This window comes from Leucopleurus acutus (assembly GCF_964270905.1).
Source record: "Leucopleurus acutus genome assembly, chromosome: 11".
Lineage (NCBI taxonomy): Eukaryota > Metazoa > Chordata > Mammalia > Artiodactyla > Delphinidae > Leucopleurus > Leucopleurus acutus.
In genome coordinates, this window is record NC_139152.1 from 43,345,509 (window position 1) to 43,365,303 (window position 19,795).

Here is a 19,795-nt window from a genome sequence, read left to right on the forward strand (position 1 = left end):
TGCAGCTCCACCGCAGGCAGCAGCCTCAGTCACATCCTCCAAAGCCTTCATTTCAAGCCACTCCCCTCACTGTGTAATACTGAGGTCTTGGTAAATGATGATGGAAAAAAGGGTGAAGCTAGGAAAGGCTGACCGGAAAGAGGTTCATGTTGGTTGTGCACAGAAAAGGCAGGGAGGAAAACTCCCTGTACTATGGCCCAACAGGGTGCTCAAGTTCAAGGGAAAAGTAGGCACCGGTATGGCCCCCATCCTCAGTCATAAGAATGTGTGGACTCTTTCAGAAGCCCAGCCGTGGAAACGGGTCCCAGGATGGGTCAGCCCTGTCAACCTACGTAAATCTTGAGCCATCAGAGGCTGCAGGTTTGGCATCAACTTCAGTCCGGTCGGGTCCCTCGTGTATTCCAATCCACATGGCCTAGTTTCTTCTAAACAGAGTCAAACACTAGGCTCTGGATCCCAAGGCAGGGTCCCAGTTAGTGCTGAGGGCGTCACCTCGAGCGCTAAGTGAGCTCACAGCATCTGGTTTCTCAGGAAGTGGGAGAGCTACATACACATCTGCTCCTGGGAAGCATTATTTCTCAAATAAAACCTTGTTTCTCAGCAACAATTTGTAGCCCCCAGGGCCACAAGTGTGGAGGGAAGACGTGCCTTCCCTCACCCCCCAGCCTCAGCAGAAAGAAAGAGTTTGGAAGAGGCGAGCTGTGCAGCTCCCCGCCCAGCTGCAGCAACCTCCCAGCTGGACAATATATCCTCTGTCCTCAGCTAGGAGATCTTGCCTCTGGAGACAGCTCTTCCCCTTCCCCCACTCTTCCTGGTTCCCAGAGCCCAAACCCTCCCCTGAAGTTCCCCTGACCTCTTCCAGCCAGACCAGCCTACTCCCTCAATGCTCTCCTATAGTCCCCCACCCCCAGGATCTGAGCACACTCAGTCACAGGCATGGGATCACCCCAGACCAGGGAAGAGGGGGTTCAGCCTTCCATGCCAGGATGGGCTGCCCCCTGCATAGTTAAGGTAAGAAACCCTGCATGAAGGGTCAGAGGGTGTTCCTCAACTTGTTTCACCTTCACTAACATGATCCTGCTTTTCTCCTCCCTTTCCCCTTCCTTTCTAAAGTCCCCTCTGCTCTGCGCTGGTAGTCAGGATGCCTGGCTGGCCCTATATGCCACGTGCCACCCATTATAATTTCACCCCCTCCAAGCCACCTTCTATATTTTCTCACTCTCAACCTTCCTCATCAGCTTCCCCCCTGCAGCCCCCTTCCGCCGTCCCCACATTGAGAGCAGGAATCAAGTCTGGGCTGGAAGTTCCGCTACCCATCTTACGACCCTCCCCCAATTCCTTGCAACCTCAGAAGTGCCTCTTAGCGAGAATTCCCTGGCGGTCCAGTGGTTAGGAGTCGGGGCTTTCACTGCTGAGGGGCCGGGTTTGAAAACAAAATTTCCTCTTAGGGGCAGCAATACCAGCATGAGTGTGAGGCTCTGGCCCTCCCATCATTCTGGGGTCCAGTCAAGTACGTTTTCTCTGGGTCCCAGTCTCTCCTTTGGTACCTCTAAAACCTACCCTTTGGCGTGCATCCCAGGGCCCAGCCAAAGACCCTAATGAACTCTGGAAAGAGCAAGATTTTAAAAGAGGTAGACTTAGGCTCCAAAGAACGGAGTGAGTTTTCCTATCTTGGCTATCTCGATTACATAATCAAATCTTACCAAAATACACAGAACGACCTTCAGCCCTGCCCCTTCGCCAGTAGCCTCTGATCCCCGTGGTTCTCCTCTCTCCTCTGGCCTTCTCCAGACTCTGGCCTCTCACCTTCTCCCAGTGCCTCCCTAACTCTTCCCTCCCCCGCTCCGTTGGCCCCCAGCCCTTCCTCCAGATCCCAGTGACTCCTGCCGCTCTAATCTCTGCCTATTGGACACCAACTCAGTCAAGAGCAGTAAGATCAAGGCTCCCTGGTCCCAGCCACACCTACCCCTCCCAAATGCCAGTCTCTGGGGAACCTGCATTGTCACCATCCGCAGCTTCCCAGCCTCTTCCCTGCCGCCAGATTAGCATCAGGTGCCCCACTCCCTCGTAATCAGAACCAGGCTTCTCAGCCTTTGCCAAAGGCTAGATGAGCACAGAAAAGACCCAGCTGAGAGAGGAGACAGGGAGGGATAGAAGGCCTTAGCGCTGGCGATACTGGCTGCCTTGAGCAGGTATTGGGCATTGAGGTCTGGGCACCGGCTCCTCAGAATCCGCCTGCCCCCCTCCCCCACCAGTTTTCATCATGGAAAAGCCAGTGGGGAGGGGGAGGGAGAAAGTGTCAGGAAGTGCTCACTGCTAAAGAACACTGGGGAACCTGGGAATGGGAATAGATTGATTGAGCTTCTAGAAAGACATCCTTTCCCTCTACCTTCCCCTCCAGGGTGGCACAACTCAAACCAGCCCCACAGCCCATTAACTCAACTCCAGGAAGTTCCTATCCAGTACCAGATCCAGACACTGCAAAAGAAGTGAATGAGATTAGACCACAGAATAGATTTCCATGTCCACTGGAAAGCCTGGAACTTGAGTTAAATGAGAGGAAGACTTTAATAGAATTATCCTAGGGAACAGGAATGACAGTCCAGGTCCAAAGCAGGGCGATGTTTGGGCCGACTGGAGCAGCTTAGGCGTGGGGTTGGGAGGTTGAACTTGACCTGAAGGTCCTCAGCTGTGAGTCCTTTGGGGCAGACTAGGTGGCATTCGAGAAGTCTCCCGTGGCAGAGGACCAGAGGAGTGCGTCCAGCGACTTGGGACATAAGTGATACCAGATGCCTTCGTTTGAAGCCCCGGTGGGTAGGTGGCGCTAGCCCCACTAGGCTAGGCCGCAGGTGGCCCCTGATTTCGGGGTCAGGCCCACTCCCAAACGCATTCCCGTGGAGGGGCCGAACTGAGAGAGGCCGAGGCAGTCCTCTGCACCCTTGTTTCTAGTGCCTTCTGGACCTGTGTCCACCTTTTCTTCTGCGTCTGTTTGGCTCGTAAGTTTTTTTGCCTGTGTCCTTCTGGGTCAGTCTCTTCCGGACTCTGAGATTTTCCTGTCCCTGTGTTCTCCGCGTCCACCTCTCCCAAAATCTCTCCCCGCATTTCTGTCTCTTCCGATCTCCAAGGGTCTCTGACAGTCCCCGCATGCCTCCTTCCCAGCTCCTGGGCGCGTGGGTTCGCCAGAGAAGGTGGGGAGGAGAAAAGGAAGAAGGAGAAGGACGAGGGGCGGGGAGCGGGCGGCACGTGGGGATTGGAGCTCGGGAAGGAGGGAGAGAGGGAGGGAGAGGAGCCCGCGGAAGGGAGGAGAGGGCGGCGCAGGGAGCGGCAGGGGCGAGCGCAGCACGCCCGCCCCGTCTCCTCCGCCTCCTCCGCGTCCGCTCGGCGCGGGCCCGGACGAGATGGGCTGGCCCGGGGGCTCCCCCTGCTGCTGCCCCGCCCCGCCGCGCCCCCGCCCCGCCGGGCGCCCCCCGCAGGTGAGTGGCCGCGCTGCGCCGGGCGGGAGGGCGGCGGCCTGTGCGTCACGGCCCGGCGGGCAGTGCCGGGGGCGGTCGCCAGGGGGCGCGGGGCCACCGGGTGGGGCGAGAGGGCGCGGGGAGCGGGGCGGGCGCGCTGGGCCGGGGGTCGGGAGCCGCGGGGCCGGGGACGGCAGCGGGCGGGGCCCGGAGGCCGGAAAGGTGACCAGGGGGCGGGGCCGGCCCGCGGTCACTCCCCGGCCCGGCCGTCTCGCCTTCGCCCGTCCCGGGCGCACACGCCGCCGCTCCGTCCCGCCACGCACGCGCTCGCGCCGCCCCTGCAGGCCCGGGACCTGGGCGGGAACTGGCCGGGGAGAGTGCGAGTCAGGGTTTTGCTATTTTACTTCACATCTGGGGAAACCGAGGCAGATTCGGCTTCCACCGTCAATTCTCCAGGTCACCCTGGGCACACTCGCACACTCCGCCTTCCCTCCTGGTCTCCTTCCCTGGGCCTCACCCCTCCTCGCGGCTGGGCTCCCAGCCGCTCATCCAACCACAGCTATTTCCAGGAAGGGGGAGTGTTGGGTGGAGGGGGTTCTCCAAACAAACCCAGGGCTTGGGAAGTAAGAGGGGGCCAGGCTGGGGGACAGACTGACGGGCTCTGGAAAGTTCCAGGCAGGAGGAGGGTGAGGGTCCCAGGGGTCTGGCCTGGCCTTTCCAGGCCTGCCCCAGCGAGCTGCTTTTCCTCTCAGCACTGCCTGAAGGCTCAGCGCTCTCCCATCCCATCTCACTTCAGAGGTGCTCCACAGGGTGGGGAGGGACTCAAAGCCATGCTTCCCTGGCCACCCAACATGGGGGCTAGTGAGCCACCCACGAGGACAAGAGTGAGGGTCAGAGAAGGTCTGGGGACCTGTTGCCAGGTGAGGGGACTTTCAGCCTCGGGAGGCAGCAGGAGTAGAGAGAAGCCTGCTGGAGGGGTCCTGGCCAGGGTAACTGTAATAGGAGGGGAGAAGGGCCATCCCACCACTACCACAGCACCTCTCCTGATCCCAGCAGGGCTGGGGACTGCACCAGGCCAGGCCCGGTTGCCCACACTGGCCAGGGGCCTGGAATGTCCTGGGACCCAGCCAGGGCTGGTGGGGTGGGAGTGTGTTGCAGAGCCAGTGCCCCTCTCCAGTTACAGGCTAGGCCTCCCTCTGGCTAAGGTACCCTGGGGGCAGACTTCCTGACCTGGAAGGAGAATTAGAGCTTCAAGGGAGAAGCCTCAGGGTAAACCCAGTCCAGGCAGCCCAAGGAAGTGTCCTGACTGGGCTCATCCCAGCAGCAGCGGCAGGGTTAGACCAACCCAGATGGGCTCGAGGGAGGGAGAGGGAAGGTTAAGGAGGACCTGGTGGGAGAAGCCAGAGCTGGGGGAGCTTCCAGAGCCCTGGGACATTCAGTAATACGCTGCAAATGGGGGCGGGACACGCACGTTTGCACATTCTTTCAAGCCACTGGACTGTTCCACTGGACTGCTCTGGGGAGCTGCTGTCCAAGGCTTGGGGCTGAGGACCCCCAGGCTATTAACCCCTTATACTTTCGGAAGATTACTCCCCCCCCCATCCTTTCCAAGGCCCCAATCCACCTCCTTCCCTTAACTTCCGGGACAGGAAGCTGGCCGCATTCCCAGGAGGGAGGCAGGAGGCCCGCGGAGGGGCGTGGAGTATGTGTTGGGAGGGGGGCCTCCTGTCCGGTTCTCGGGCCCTGGGACAGCTGCTGAGGAAGGAGAGCGGAGCTGGGAGAGCCATGAAGGTAGCGTTCAGGCTCGGGGGGGGGGGGGCGGGGGGGGCCCAGACCTAGAGCTTGGGGTGGCAAGGCTCAAAAGAGCTAGAGACCTGAGAGAAACAAGCCAGAGAATAGGTGAGTAGGGTACTGTGTCAGGAGCAGAGCAGCTGGGGAGCTCTCAGGAGAAGGGCCCCAAATGCCTCGGGCTGGGGCAGGAGAATGGCTCGCTCCTGTGCGCAGAGCGGACTCTGGCTGGAATTTGACCTTCCAGTGTAGATGGTGGGGGCAGGGGGCCAGTGCACGTTCTCCTTTTCCTATTTCTTCACAACTGGTAAAACTGAGGCAGGAAGCTGGCCCTCAGTCCCATTCTCCCTAACCCTCAGGATGCACTTCAGTCCTGAGCTGGCTGGGGTGGCAATTCCCAGCTCCCACTCCCCCCACCAGAAGTCCCCAGAGAGCCTGAGAGTTCAGGCCGGGAGGCTGGCCTGGCTGGGACGCGGTGTTCCCCGCTGGCCCTTGAGCCCTGCCCTGAGACCTAAATTCCCACCCCGCCCCTGCCCCGCCCCACTGGGGGCTGGATCTCAGGATCCCACAGATCCCTGGATAGGGCAGATCCCTGGGCATGGGGCAGCTCCAGAGCAGGGTGGGCTGGGGGCAAAAGATCCTGGGCTGACACTCCCAGCAGGATAGATCCTGGGAATCTGATCTCCTGGCCTCCCCCACTTCCTACCCCCCCACCCGCCCCCACTTCCTGGAGCAGCGACCTGCCCCCTTCCCGCCTGCACTCCCCTCCACTTCCAGGGCTGGGCTTCTCCTCACACCAGCCAGACAGCCTACTCTCCACCCAGGGGAAGTGGCTGCCTCCGCCAGGCCGCTTCCAGGAAGCCCCGGGCCAGGCCCCAGCATTGTTCGGGCCCCACGGCCGGCACCCCAGGCAGCCGGACACCATGAAGTCCAGCGGCCCAGTGGAGAGGCTGCTCAGAGCCCTGGGGAGGAGGGACAGCAGCCGGGCCACCAACAGGGTAGGAGGGCCCATTGGCTGGACAGAGGAGGGGCAGGGGTGGAGGTGTGGGCAGTGGGGGAGGGGGCCAGGACTCAGGCCAGACCCCCTTCCCAGTTTCGGCTTCCTCAGCCTTCTCCCCTTGTCCCGCATCCCCTCGCATCCCCTCGTTACGCGCTATCGCTCTGGAGTGGCCAGGTCTGGCTGTGGCGTGAGCAGCAGACGTTAGGGTTAGAGCAAAACCTGGTGTCCCTTTCAGCTCCCCTGACACATTCCCTGCCCTAGCCCAGGCCAGCCCTGCACCCAGGAAGGTATACATCATTGTAGGACCTTCCTGGGTACTATTCTGGAACCCCAGAGAGGACGTCCCTAAGCTGAGAAGTTTGAGGGAGATGGGATGGGGGTGGCGAAGGAAGGAAGGGAGGGAGGGAGGCAGGCAGCCAGGTCTCAGGAGTGCTTTAGACAAGGGGGGGGAGTTGATTGGCTTTCCACTGCTATCATCTGTGTGTGCCATTAATGCCAAAATACACCCAGGTTTCCTAGTGGGTCTGGCAGAGTTGGTCCAGCCCAGAAGAGTTCAAGTTGGGTTTAATCCAGAAGCTTCAGGGACAGCCAAGAGACCAGAGGTGCTGCCTGCATCCCCAGGCTGAGGGGCCTGGAGGCCCCTTCACTGCCTTTCCCCACATTTTCTCAGCCTCACCCCAAAAGAAGCATCTCAGGGCAACATGAGACAATACAATGGGGGAGGGAGGCAGGAACTTGAACGCCAGAGAAGGAGAAAAATAGGTAGAAGAGAGAAGAGGCAAGGAAGCAAATGGTCCCCAGAGGATGGGAGGGATGGGACAAGGTAGGCCTGGGCCATAGGGGGCATCCCAGCCTCCCCGCTCACTGCACTCTGGGTGGGGAGGGGCCCAGGAGCATCTGCTCCACCCTCTCCCCCTCCAACGCTGGAATCCCACTTGAACCTCCTCAAGTGACGGGGCACTTACTACATCCCGGGCACTTACTACATCCCGGAGCAGTAAGGCAGCGAAATATTTCCAAGTCATGCCTCCATCTGCCTCTCCCCTCTGAGCATTACCGCCCCCTCCTTACACAACTGCTGCCTGCCGCCTGGGTGCACAATGAGTAAACATGTTGTTCTGACACTAGGGGGAGGAGGGCGTGTCAGCCGCCTGGAGGACTGGGACATCGGGACCAGGGGAGCAGGCCTGGCTGAGGCCCTCCTGCCGGGTCAGTCTGGGTGCTGTGTGACTGACACCGTACATTCATGTCTGACCCCCTCCCTGCTCACTCTACCTAAGCCTCCAGCTGGGGAGGGCAAGATGGGAGGAGAAACAGGTTGTCTTCATAGCAGAGTCAAGGAGCGCCATCCCCCCACACCAGGACGGAAGCTCTAGGGCTTGGGTGGCAGTGACCGCAAGGGTATCACACACCAGGGCCACGTGAGGGGCCTAAGTGATCCCTTGGGGAGGAGCTGACCCAGCTAGGGTGACGCAAGGGGCCAGGTTCTATGCACTGTCTAGGACAAGCCCTACAACTGCCCGGAAACAGCTGTGGCCAAGTGCGTTCTACGAGTTTGGGGGCTTTATTGGGATGGAAGAGAGAAACTGTGCAGTGCTCGGGCCCCGGCCTGGTCCTGGAGATGGGCCCGTGGGAACTGACACCTCTGTCTGTCTGTCCCTCCACCTAGCCTAGGAAAGCTGAGCCACATAGCTTCCGGGAGAAGGTTTTCCGGAAGAAACCACCGGTCTGTGCAGTGTGTAAGGTGACCATCGATGGGACAGGCGTCTCATGCCGAGGTGAGGCGCCCTGCCCTATGCTGTGACTCTGCGAGCATCACCCAGCACCACTGGGTTGCACAACCCCAGCAGGCAGACCGCAGAGCAGAGCCCGTACTGCGCGTGCTGCCCCTGGGCTGGGCCATGTGGGAGCCAAGAGGAACTGCGTCCCCTCCAAACAGCCCTTGCTCCCCCAGCACCCCAGGAGACCCGGTACTCTAAATCACCTTCCCACGTCACCTGAGACTGGAGGCTTTCCTCCCTTGCTTCCTCTTCACCCGCACCCACCCTAGAACGTTACCCCTGGCTCCCTCCCTCCCTGGCCTGGGCAGTAGGGCACCACTGCCATGCGCTTCCCTTGAACTCTGCCCCTGCTCCCCCACTCCAGCCAGCTCAGTACAGCCAGAGTCCTGGAAGTCCCAAGGTCTAGTTCCAGGGCCTGGGGAGATGGGAGAGGGCCACCCCTTCCACTGCCCCAGTGGACCCCTGCTAACCCCTCTCCTCCCCTCCATCCCCTCTAGTCTGCAAGGTTGCGACACACAGAAAATGTGAAGCAAAGGTGGGTACCCGCTGTGGGGAGGGGGACTGGGGTCCCTTCCTCCTCTGAAACAGGCTTCTCCGACCACACTGGCATCAACCCTCCACCCTTCTCATCATTGGGGAACCCCTGCTGGGTGGGAGAGGGTACTGTACTGGGCCCTTTAAGAACCATCCTACTCCACCCCCTGGAGGGCTGGCCCAGGCAGCGCAGACAGCGACAGCGCAGCGTTTGTCTTGGTGCAGTGCCCAGGCTGCAGCTGGCGAGTGGATGGGGGGTGGGGAAGAGGAGGAGAGCGAGGAGGAGGAGGAAGGGTGGGGTGGGTGGGTGTCAGAGCAGGATTTCGGAGACTGGCAGCCGGATGGGCTGTGCCTTCCTTCTGGGGAAGGGTCCTCAGGATGCCTAAGTGGGTCTTGTCCTGGGCCCTGGAAAGGCTGGGCAGAAGGTGCAAGGTGTAGATAGCACCCACTGTCCACTGGGAACCTGAGACAGCTGCATCTCTGGGGAGGTGCCCTGGTCCTCCTCCTGCAGTGTGAGGGGTCCTAGGGCCTTGGAGCTGGCTTTGGGGAGCTGTGTGCCCAGGGGCGGGGTCTCCCAGTGAAAGAGGCCAGTGTCCATCCCTAGCCATGGCCTGCCTGCATGGCTCTATATATAACTCCTGCCCTGCAGCTGGATGAATGGGGGTCTGTGTGGGCAGGGGGCTGGAAGCCAAGAGTAACAAGTGGGGGGCCCAGGGGTGGGGGACCGAGAGGCCAGAGGGGAGGCTCCCTTAAATAGAGGAACCTCAGTTGCAGCCTGCGCCCATCTGCTGACAGCCCCTCCAACTTCTCGCTGAAGCTGAGGGGTGGCCCCATCCTTAAGCCTGGGAAAGCCCATTTCACCAGCAGCTCAGCTCCTCACTCCCGTCTCCTTCCAGGTGACTTCGTCCTGTCAGGCCTTGCCTCCCACGGAGCTGGTAAGTATACTCTGGGATGGGGTGACCGAGGCAAGGAACCTGGCTGCGGCGGTGTCCAGAGGTCTGGTGGCCACAGAGAGGGCCCCCAGGAGGTTACCTTGAATGGACTAATGTGGATAGTGGTCAATCCTGAGGCAGTGGGAAAAAATTTGAGCCCTCTGCTATCGTCCTCTTGGGCCTGCTGGGGGCTAGGACTCCGCCCCCCCCCCCAGTACATTCCTCACAGGGACGCCGGCTGGTCCTCGCCCCTTCCCTAACCACTCCCTTTTCCTCCCCCATCTCCCTCTAGCGGAGAAACACGGCCCCTGTGAGGCGCATAGAGCACCTGGTAAGGTGATGCTGGAGGAGGGGGGCGGAAGCAGGTAGCTCTGGGACTAAGGACCTAGGTTTCTTCTGAGGCAAAAGTTCATGGAACTCTGGAGTGGGGAGCCTAGAGTTAGGGGCACAAAAGACGTGTGCAAAGTCTCATCTCATCCACCAGGGATCCACCAAGTCTCTGAACTACTCAAAGCAACGCAGCACTCTGCCCAGGTAAGTGAGGGCGCGGGGTGTGGTCCCATATGAGCTCCTTCCGCTGGCCTTACACCTCAGCCCAGGGCAGGGCCCCCCAACAAAGCTCTCCAGGCCAGCGCCGCCCCCCAGCTGGTCCTACCCACTCTCAGGACCCAGGAGACCTCACCTGTAGTCAGCCAAACACCCTTCCTCCACACCAGCCTCCGGTGCCCGCCCCACCCCCACTCTCCGCCCTGTTCCTAACACAGGCTTCGCCTCCTCCCCAGGAGCTTCAGCCTGGATCCTCTCATGGAGCGCCGCTGGGACTTGGACCTCACCTACGTGACGGAGCGGATCCTGGCCGCCGCCTTCCCCGCGCGGCCCGACGAACAGCGACACCGGGGACACCTGCGCGAGCTGGCTCACGTGCTGCAATCCAAGCACCGCGACAAGTACCTGGTGAGGGGCGGGACCTGCCTCAGTCAGCCAACGAGAGGGCTGGGAGGTCCAGGCCCCTCCCTGACGTCACGCCGCGGAGGCGGAGCCCCGAGTGGGCGGGGCCCGGGCGCAAACCTGGACCGCCGACTGGGCTGTACGAGCTAGGTTGGGCCTTAGCGACCCCCTCATTTTGGAGAAAGACCCTTCCTTAGGGTCACAGCGGGTGATACCACCTCCAAGCATGATCGCGCCTCGCTGCCTGGGGTCACTTCGCCTAATGCCCCCACTTTACTTGCAGCTCTTCAACCTTTCAGAGAAAAGACATGACCTGACCCGCCTAAACCCCAAGGTAGGAGGGGATTAAAGCCATCACCCCCTGCCTCCTCGGTATTAATAGTAGCAATTGCTATCTACTTCACTCTGAAGCACTTTCCCATATGACACGCCACTTGGGACACCCCAAAGCATGGTGCATCAGGTATCAACCCATTGTCCAGGTGAGGGAAGTGTTGAAGCTGCCATGGACACAGCCAACAGGCCCCTGACCTTGTCTCCAGGTCCCTACAGCCTGTCCCCCTTCCACCCCCACCCACCTCTTCTTTGGTGGCCACCAGCCCCAGTCCCACTCCTGCACCCCTCAGGTCCAGGACTTTGGCTGGCCTGAGCTGCACGCGCCCCCGCTGGACAAGCTGTGCTCCATCTGCAAAGCCATGGAGACGTGGCTCAGTGCTGACCCGCAGCATGTGGTCGTACTGTACTGCAAGGTGAGCTGGGAGCGCGAGTTCGCAGGGCTGGGTGCCCTCAGCCAGGAGCCCCAGCAAGCCCTGCATCCCTGTCTCTTTGTCCTTAGGGGAGCAAGGGCAAGCTCGGGGTCATCGTCTCTGCCTACATGCACTACAGCAAGATCTCTGCAGGGTAAGGCTCCCCAGCCCCGAGCGCCCCCTTCCCCAGTGACCCTTCCTCCAGCTGGCCCTTGACGAGCCCATCTCCTCTGAAGCCCACCTCAGTGTTCAGAAGAGCCATTTACTATAAACTTGACCTTTCCACCTCCTTCTTCTCACTTGTACTTCACCACAGTTTTCCTAGGGCTGCTGTAACACAGTGCCACAAACTAAGTGGCTTAAAACAACAGAAACCTGTTGTCTCAGTTCTGGGGGCTACAAGTCTAAAATCTGAGGTGTCAGCAGGGCCACACTCCCACTGAGACTCTGGGTAGAGACCTTCCTGGCCTCTTCCTAGCTCCTGGTGCTGCCAACAGTCCTTGGTGTTCCCTGGCTTGCAGATGCACCACTCCGATCTCTGCCTTTGTTGTCACATGGCCTTCTTCCTGTGTGTCTGTGTGTCTGTGTCTCTTCTTCTCTTCTTCTAAGGACACCAATCATATTGGATTAAGGGCTCATCCTACTCCAGTATAACATCATAACTAATTACATCTGCAACGACCCTATTTCCAAATAAGGTCACATTCTGAGGTACATATCTTTTGCGGGGACACGATTCAACCCATAACATGGTCTTATTGTCCCATTTTACAGAGGAAGAAACTAAAACTCAGGGAACAATTGCCCGAGGTCCAACAACTAGTAAAGTGACTGGGGTTTCTAGTTCTCTTCACCACCACTCTGGGCCTCCTCTAGACTTGGGGGAAATCGCACCTCTCTTCCCTCCCCTGGGGCTTAGGGATGGGAGACCAGGTTGGAGACCAGCCCCTAAGACCCCACACTGGTCCCACTCTCCCCAGGGCGGACCAGGCGCTGGCTACCCTTACCATGCGGAAGTTCTGTGAGGACAAGGTGGCCTCGGAGCTGCAGCCCTCCCAGCGCCGGTGAGCAGCCTAGGTGGGGACGGGCCAGAGGAGCAGTTCCCTCCGTGGCTACGAAGGCCGAGGTTCTCTCATTCATGCCGCACACCTTCATGGAGCGCCTCCTGTGTGCTTGGGATTGTGCCAAATGCTGAGAACGCAGAACAAGCACAGGGTCCCTGCTCTCACGGGGCTTATTTACATGCTTAGTGGGGTAGATGGCAATAAACCTGTGAATACGGAGACAAGGTCGTTTTGGATGATGACAGGTGCTGTCTATACAAAAATAAAGCTGAGTCTCGTGGTGAACGGAGACTCACAGGACAGTCAGGGCCCACCGCTATATAACGTGAGGCAGAGATCTGGGGGAAGAGCATTCTAGACAGAGGGAACAGCAAGAACAAAACCTCGGAGACAGCAAGAAGGATGGAGGTTAGATGCAAGGAAGACATCTCTGTTGAGCTGGAAGATGGGAGGGAAGCGCCGAGGAGAAGGTGGCTGGGGCGGCGTTCGTAGTTGAGATGACACCAGGGGATCTCCAGAGGAAGGGGCTTACGTCCTCCTTGACATCCCCCCACCAGGTATATCAGCTACTTCAGTGGTCTGCTGTCCGGCTCCATCAGAATGAACAGCAGCCCTCTCTTCCTGCACTATGTGCTCGTGCCCATGCTGCCAGCCTTTGAACCTGGCACGGGTGAGTCTGCTTGGAATGTACTCCGGGGAGCGGGCTGTCGCCCACCCCCTCCACTCAGCACCCCTCACGTGCCTTCTCCTTCTTGCCCCTCCAGGTTTCCAGCCCTTCCTCAAGATCTACCAGTCCATGCAGCTTGTCTACACGTCTGGAATCTAGTGAGGGCTCTGTTCCCGGGCCCCTGCTTCCCTGCTCCCTGGGTCCCTGTTTCTCCAGCCTCCCCAGATAGCTGGGCCTCCAGCCACTGCACCCACAAACTAATAGCATCACAGAATCCGTTTTATAGGTGGGGAGGCTGATGCTTACGGGGCTCTCACTAAGGCAGTGTTCAGTCTCCAGTCTCCCAACTGCCTCCTGGCTCTTCACAGCCACCCGTGTACCCGAGTGCCCCTGATTCACCTTTGCCCTCTCTCTTCCCCAGTCATGTTGCAGGCCCTGGTCCCCAGCAGCTTTGCATCAGCCTGGAGCCGGCTCTCCTCCTCAAAGGCGATGTCATGGTGAGGGGGCCTTAGCGACAGGGAGAGTCCTGGGGGTGGGGTGAGGGGCGGTGGTATGAGCCGCCAGCTGCACAGTCTCTGGTGAGCCATCAATTCGAGGCCGATGGGAGGGCAAAGAGGGCATCCTCCTGATGGGGAGGTCACCCTGGGGTTCAGGCAAGGCAGAGCCGTGGCCAGATAGTCCCCAGGGTGGAAGCACTGAGGAGACGTGAGTGGACACGAGGGCCTGAACGCCGGTCTCCCTCCCCTCACCCAGGTGACGTGCTATCACAGGGGTAGCCGGGGGACTGACCGGACCCTCGTGTTCCGAGTCCAGTTCCACACGTGTACCATCCATGGACCACGGCTCACCTTCCCCAAGGACCAGCTGGACGAGGCCTGGGCCGGTGAGTTGGAGACAAGTGGCTTGGGGGCTGGAGCCCAGGTGAGGGCGGGCGGGCGGGCGCCTGGTTCCTCACTGCCCACTCCCCGCAGACGAGAGGTTCCCCTTCCAAGCCTCGGTGGAGTTCGTCTTCTCCTCCAGCCCAGAGAAGATCAAAGGTGAGAGCCAGGCCTGGCCCCGGCTGGGGGCGGAGGGGAGTCGTCCCTCCCTGCGCCTCACCCCCGGGTGCCCTTCCGTAGGCAGCACCCCACGGAACGAGTCCTCGGTCTCTGTTGACTACAACACGGCAGAGCCTGCCGTGCGCTGGGACTCCTATGAGAACTTCAACCTGCACCACGAGGACAGTGTGGATGGTGTGTGGGGCGCAGGGCGGCAGGAGGTGGAGTTTTGGGGGGCACACTCTTCCCTCCCCAGGCAGACACCCCTCCCAAGAGACACTCCCTGAGCTGGAGTCTCCTGCGCTGTCCCCTGTTAACACACTCTCTCTCTCTCTCTCTCTCTCTCTCTCTCTCTCTCTCTCTCTCTCTCTCTCCCTCGCCCCCTTTTGCCTGCTTGCCCTCCCTCCCGGACCTCTCCCCACCCAGACTCCGTCACCCATACCCGGGGGCCCCTGGATGGCAGTCCTTACGCCCAGGTGCAGCGGGCCCCCCGCCAGACCCCGCTGGCGCCCTCTCCGGAGCCGCCCCCGCCCCCGCTGCTCTCTGTCAGCAGCGATTCTGGCCATTCGTCCACGCTGACCGCCGAGCCCGCCGCCGAGTCCCCTGGCCGGCCACCCCCGACAGCTGCCGAGCGGCGGGAGCTGGAGCGCCTCCTGGGGGGCTGTGGCGTGGCCGCCGGGGGCCGGGGAGCTGGGCGTGAGACGGCCATCCTCGATGATGAAGAGCAGCCCCCGGCGGGCGGAGGCCCCCGCCTTGGAATGTATTTGGGACACAGGCCTGGCCTCAGCCGCCACTGCTCCTGCCGCCAGGGCTACCGGGAACCCTGCGGGGTCCCCAATGGGGGCTACTACCGGCCAGAGGGGACCCTGGAGAGGAGGCGGCTGGCCTACGGGGCCTACGAGGGGCCCCCACAGGGCTATGCTGAGGCCTCCGTGGAGAAGAGGCGCCTCTGCCGATCGCTGTCCGAGGGGCCGTACCCCTACCCGCCTGAGCTGGGGAAACCGGCCAACGGGGACTTTGGCTACCGCGCCCCAGGCTACCGGGAGGTGGTGATCCTGGAGGACCCTGGGCTGCCTGCCCTGTGCTCATGCCCCGCCTGTGAGGAGAAGCTAGCGCTGCCCACGGCAGCCCTCTATGGGCTGCGCCTGGAGAGGGAGGCTGGAGAGGGGTGGACGGATGAGGCTGGCAAGGCCCTCCTGCACCCGGTGCGGCCTGGGCACCCGCTGCCCCTGCTGGTGCCTTCCTGTGGGCACCACCATGCCCCAGTGCCCGGCTACAGCTGCCTGAAGCCGCCCAAGGCAGGCGAGGAAGGGCATGAGGGCTGCTCCTACGCCATGTGCCCCGAAGGCAGGTATGGGCATCCAGGGTACCCTGCCCTGGTGACATACGGCTATGGAGGAGCGGTTCCCAGTTACTGCCCAGCGTATGGCCGGGCGCCTCACAGCTGCGGGTCTCCAGGCGAGGGCAGAAGGTATCCCAGCTCTGGTGCCCACTCCCCCCGGGCTGGCTCCATTTCCCCCGGTAGCCCACCCTACCCCCAATCCAGGAACCTCAGCTACGAGATCCCTGCAGAGGAGGGAGGGGACAGGTATCCGCCGCCGGGGCACCTGGCCCCAGCAGGACCCTTGGCATCTGCAGGTGAGGGCACTGGGATGGGGAGTGCCCAGGGCAGAGGAGGGCTCTGGAAGATGGTGGGGGAAGGCACAGAGTGAGAAAGAGCTAAGCCAGACAGAAGGGGTTCTTCCTGGCTCACAGCCCCTCCTCTCACCTTCCCTGCAGAGTCGCCGGAGCCGGTGTCCTGGAGGGAGAGCCCCAGCGGGCACAGCACCCTGCCTCGGTCTCCCCGAGATGCCCAGTGCAGTGCCTCTTCTGAGCTGTCCAGTCCCTCCACGCCCCTGCACACCAGCAGCCCAGTCCAGGGCAAGGAGAGGTACCCAGAGGGGCTGGGCAGCTCAGGCGCCTCTTGGTCCGGGCAGACCCTGAAGCCTGGGGTGGGGGCAGCTCTCACGGGGTTCTGGGGCTCTACTAACCACCTGCCCTCCCACCCCGCAGCGCGCGACGGCAGGACACTAGGTCCCCCACCTTGGCGCCCACTCAGAGACTGAGTCCCGGAGAGGCCTTGCCACCTGCTTCCCAGGGAGGGGCTGAAAGAGCTCCAGAGCTGCCAGCAAGAAGTGGGCCTGAGCCTCCGGCCCCTGGTCCCTTCTCCCCAGCCTCCCCGCCCAGCTCACCCAACGACTGGCCTCAGGAGAGGAGCCCGGGGGGCCGTTCGGACAGCACCAGTCCAAGGGGCCCTGTACCCACCACCCTGCCCGGCCTCCGCCACGCCCCCTGGCAGGGCCTTCGAGACTCCCCGGACAGCCCAGACGGGTCCCCCCTCACCCCTGTGCCTACTCAGATGCCCTGGCTTGTGGCGAGCCCAGAGCTGCCACGGAGCTCACCCGTACCTGCCTTCCCTCTGGCTGCATCTTATGACATCAGTGGCCCTACCCAGCCCCCACTTCCGGAGAAGCGCCACCTGCTGGGGCCTGGGCAACAGCCTGGACCCTGGGGCCCAGAGCAGGCATCGCCACCAGCCAGAGGCACGAGTCACCATGTCACCTTTTCACCTCTGCTCCCGGATAATGCCCCCCAACCCCCAGGTATAAAGGCCTTCAGGTGGCTGGGGCCACCTCGGGAGAACCCTTTTTCCCAGGGAGGGGCATGGCATGGGGACTGGGGAGCCCTGAGGCCAAGCGCAGTCCCTCCCTGTCCTAGAGCCCCCTATGCAAGAGAGCCAGAGCAACGTCAAGTTTGTCCAGGATACGTCCAAGTTCTGGTATAAGCCACACCTGTCCCGTGACCAAGGTGAGAAGCCAGCCTGCGCCCACCCCCCGTCCAGGGCTCTGGCTCGGCTTTGGAGCCCATCCTTCCAGTCGGTGCCTCTTCCCCGTCTCAGTGGGCCTCCTCTGGGCCGAGCCTTTCTCTAGCTGGTGATTCTGGGCTTCGGGCTCAAGGAGGTCTAACACTGTCAGCGCTCTGTGCGCTGACTCCCCAGCAGCGTCCCGGGTGCTGCCGCCGCAGCTGTTAGGGCCAGAGGCCTGGGGAACTTGGGCAGCGGAGCGGAGGGGCTCCTTGGGGCTCAGTCGGCCGCTGAGAAGACTTCTCCCAACCTCCTGCAGCCATTGCCCTGCTGAAGGACAAGGACCCTGGGGCCTTCTTGATCAGGGACAGTCATTCATTCCAAGGAGCCTATGGGCTGGCTCTCAAGGTGGCTACGCCCCCACCCAGCGCCCAGCCCTGGAAAGGTACAGAATGGTCAACCGTGAGGGAAACGGGGAGTGGGGTGTGGGGAGGTACCAGAGGCCAGACAAGGCAGGGTGGGCCATGTCGCTTCTTAGTGGGGAGAGGGAGCAGGTGTCCTCTCCTGCTCGAGAAAGAATTCCAGCCGGCGAGCAGCAGAACCTGGAATCTGACGAAGCCTTCCTCTCCCCTCCCCTCCCCTCCGCTCAGGGGACCCCTTGGAACAGCTGGTCCGCCATTTTCTCATTGAGACTGGGCCCAAAGGGGTGAAGATCAAGGGGTGCCCCAGCGAGCCCTACTTTGGTGAGAAGCAGGGGCTGGGAAGGCTGCACTGGGCTGGTCCAGGGAGGCCAAGAGGCGTCAGGAGGGAGGAGGTAGACCGCGGGTATCTCCGGGTGCCTCGAGACCCCACTCGCCTCTCCCCTGCAGGCAGCCTGTCGGCCCTGGTCTCCCAGCACTCCATCTCCCCGCTGTCCCTGCCCTGCTGCCTGCGTATTCCCAGCAAAGGTGGGTGTCCGGTCATCTGTCCTCCCACCTCTCCCCACCCACTGCAGGCAAAGGCAGAATCCCTAGGCCCTGGCTTCCCGCCTGCCTGCCTGCCTTCCCTCGGGGACGGCAGAGGTTGCTCTCCATCTCCCAGCACTGCCACTCCCCACTGGCCCCCGTTTCCCGCAGATCCTCTGGAGGAGGCCCCAGAGGCCCCAGCGCCCGCCAACATGAGCACAGCGGCAGACCTCCTGCGCCAGGGCGCCGGTACGGGCCTCTCCCTCCTTTCCTCCCCCTGGGCACCAAGGGGGCCGTTGCTGATACATGGGGCACTGAAGGGCCTTGAGGTGGGTGGGTGGGCCCTGGCGGATGCGTCTAAGCCCTGAGGGCGGGGGAGCCCTGCATCTGTAGGCGCGGTGGGAGAGGGAGTCCTTGCTCTAGGCTCTGTGGGGAGGGGGCTTGTTAGGACGCAGGTTCTCAGGCCTCTTTCCAGCACCTTGACTGTGGATCTGGGGGAGGCACAGAATCGGCCTTGTTAGCAGGTTACCTGTGTGACATGCATCCCGAGCGCACTGGCTGGGGAAAGTGCGAGAGCCGGTGGGGTGGGGGGAGCGAGGGGAGATAGACCTGGGGGCAGGCAGAGCCGCTGCTCCCTCCAACCCCCCGCCCCCCCAGCCTGCAGTGTGCTCTACCTGACCTCAGTGGAGATGGAGTCGCTGACAGGCCCCCAAGCGGTGGCGCGGGCCAGCTCCGCAGCTCTGAGCTGCAGCCCCCGCCCCACGCCAGCCATTGTCCACTTCAAGGTCTCAGCCCAGGGCATCACGCTGACGGACAACCAGAGGAAGTGAGTGTGCGTGCCAAGCCCCCCCGGGGGGGGTGCAGGCCCTGGGGCCCCGATTTCCGGGTGACTTTCCCCACCCTCCTCCTCACAGGCTCTTCTTTCGCCGCCATTATCCAGTGAACAGCATCACCTTCGCCAGCACTGACCCTCAGGACCGGAGGTGACCCTCTCCCTCCCAGCCCTTTCGCCCCACAGTCCCCAGCTCAGCTCTTCCGTTGGTAGCTATTCCCCGGGTGCATCCCTTCACAGTTCTTCTCCTTCTGCAGATGGACCAACCCGGACGGGACCACCTCCAAGTAAGCCTCCCTGGGAGTGCAGTCGCCCCTCCCTGGCATGGCATGGCATGGCACTGGCGTGGCACTGGCATGGCACTGGCGTGGCATCGAGGCACCTCCTTCCCCCCCAACCCTGGCGTGGCAGTCCCTGTGGAAGGGATGCTAAGCCCTCCCCATCCTGCCTTTGTACCCCCAGGATCTTTGGTTTCGTGGCCAAGAAGCCGGGAAGCCCCTGGGAGAATGTGTGTCACCTCTTTGCAGAGCTTGACCCAGATCAGCCTGCAGGCGCCATTGTCACCTTCATCACCAAAGTTCTACTGGGCCAGAGAAAATGAAGGAAGGCCACAAGCTCCGAGCCCACATCGACACTGCGCCCCTCTCAGCACCCCACAGCCCTCACTTCCCCTGGCCTGGACCCAGGAGACCCGGGATCCAGCCCCTCCCCTAGGAACGGGGAGCGGACACCGGCCTGGGACACTGCTCTCCTTCCCCGCCCCCAGCCTGCTAAGCAAAGTGGACGGGCCCATGAGATGACCTTGCATGTGAGCAGATGGCAGAGATGGGTGTGTGAAGGGTGAGAAGGCATCAGCAGTGGAGCCTGGAGGAGATGGGGATGGCCCTGCCTGCGCGAGAACATCAGCGCTGGCGGAGACAGGCCCTGCTAGCTCCACCCAGCTGCAGGTCCCAGCATGGCAGGGAGAGGGGAGAGTGTGGGGAGCAAGGCACTCCCTCCTCTGCCTCCCCTCTGAGCAGAGAGATCAGAGTGGGATCACATGAAAAGGGGGCTAAAAAAGAGTCTATTTTTGTCTAATAATAAAGAGTTTCTATAACGTTTAGTCGGAGTTGGAGTCATGCCTTGTTTCCAGGAAGGTCAAAGCCTCAGGTCTCCCAGGGGCACAACTGTGCTTCTTGGGGCATCCCAGGCCCAAGCCAGGCCTGTGGGACACACACGATCCCCCTCC

At 61.7% G+C, this 19,795-nt stretch overlaps 1 protein-coding gene across 9 annotated transcripts; it reads left to right on the top strand.

Moving 5' to 3' along the window:
- Window positions 1-2,679: 2,679 nt before the first annotated feature.
- On the top strand, window positions 2,680-19,669 carry TNS2 (tensin 2; the record flags this gene model as incomplete). 9 transcript variants are annotated; one of them, XM_082850816.1, is made up of 30 exons in its annotated part: window positions 3,399-3,473; window positions 6,065-6,238; window positions 7,910-8,018; window positions 8,519-8,556; window positions 9,452-9,490; window positions 9,780-9,818; window positions 9,972-10,021; window positions 10,270-10,441; window positions 10,719-10,769; window positions 11,062-11,184; window positions 11,271-11,335; window positions 12,162-12,245; window positions 12,803-12,915; window positions 13,010-13,070; window positions 13,334-13,409; window positions 13,666-13,795; window positions 13,884-13,949; window positions 14,031-14,144; window positions 14,376-15,587; window positions 15,729-15,879; window positions 16,002-16,591; window positions 16,707-16,796; window positions 17,111-17,236; window positions 17,442-17,534; window positions 17,661-17,738; window positions 17,907-17,984; window positions 18,393-18,561; window positions 18,650-18,718; window positions 18,825-18,854; window positions 19,030-19,669. In XM_082850816.1, the coding sequence occupies 30 exons, from the start codon at window positions 3,399-3,401 to the stop codon at window positions 19,166-19,168; spliced, it is 4,404 nt and encodes a 1,467-aa protein (XP_082706942.1). In that variant the 3' UTR covers window positions 19,169-19,669. The 9 variants fall into 9 exon arrangements, 8 of the variants coding, with proteins under 8 accessions (XP_082706941.1, XP_082706942.1, XP_082706935.1 ...); XM_082850815.1 differs by lacking the exons at window positions 3,399-3,473; window positions 6,065-6,238 and adding an exon at window positions 2,680-2,814 and having other exon boundaries at window positions 10,252-10,441; XM_082850809.1 differs by lacking the exon at window positions 6,065-6,238 and having other exon boundaries at window positions 10,252-10,441.
- Window positions 19,670-19,795: the final 126 nt, after the last annotated feature.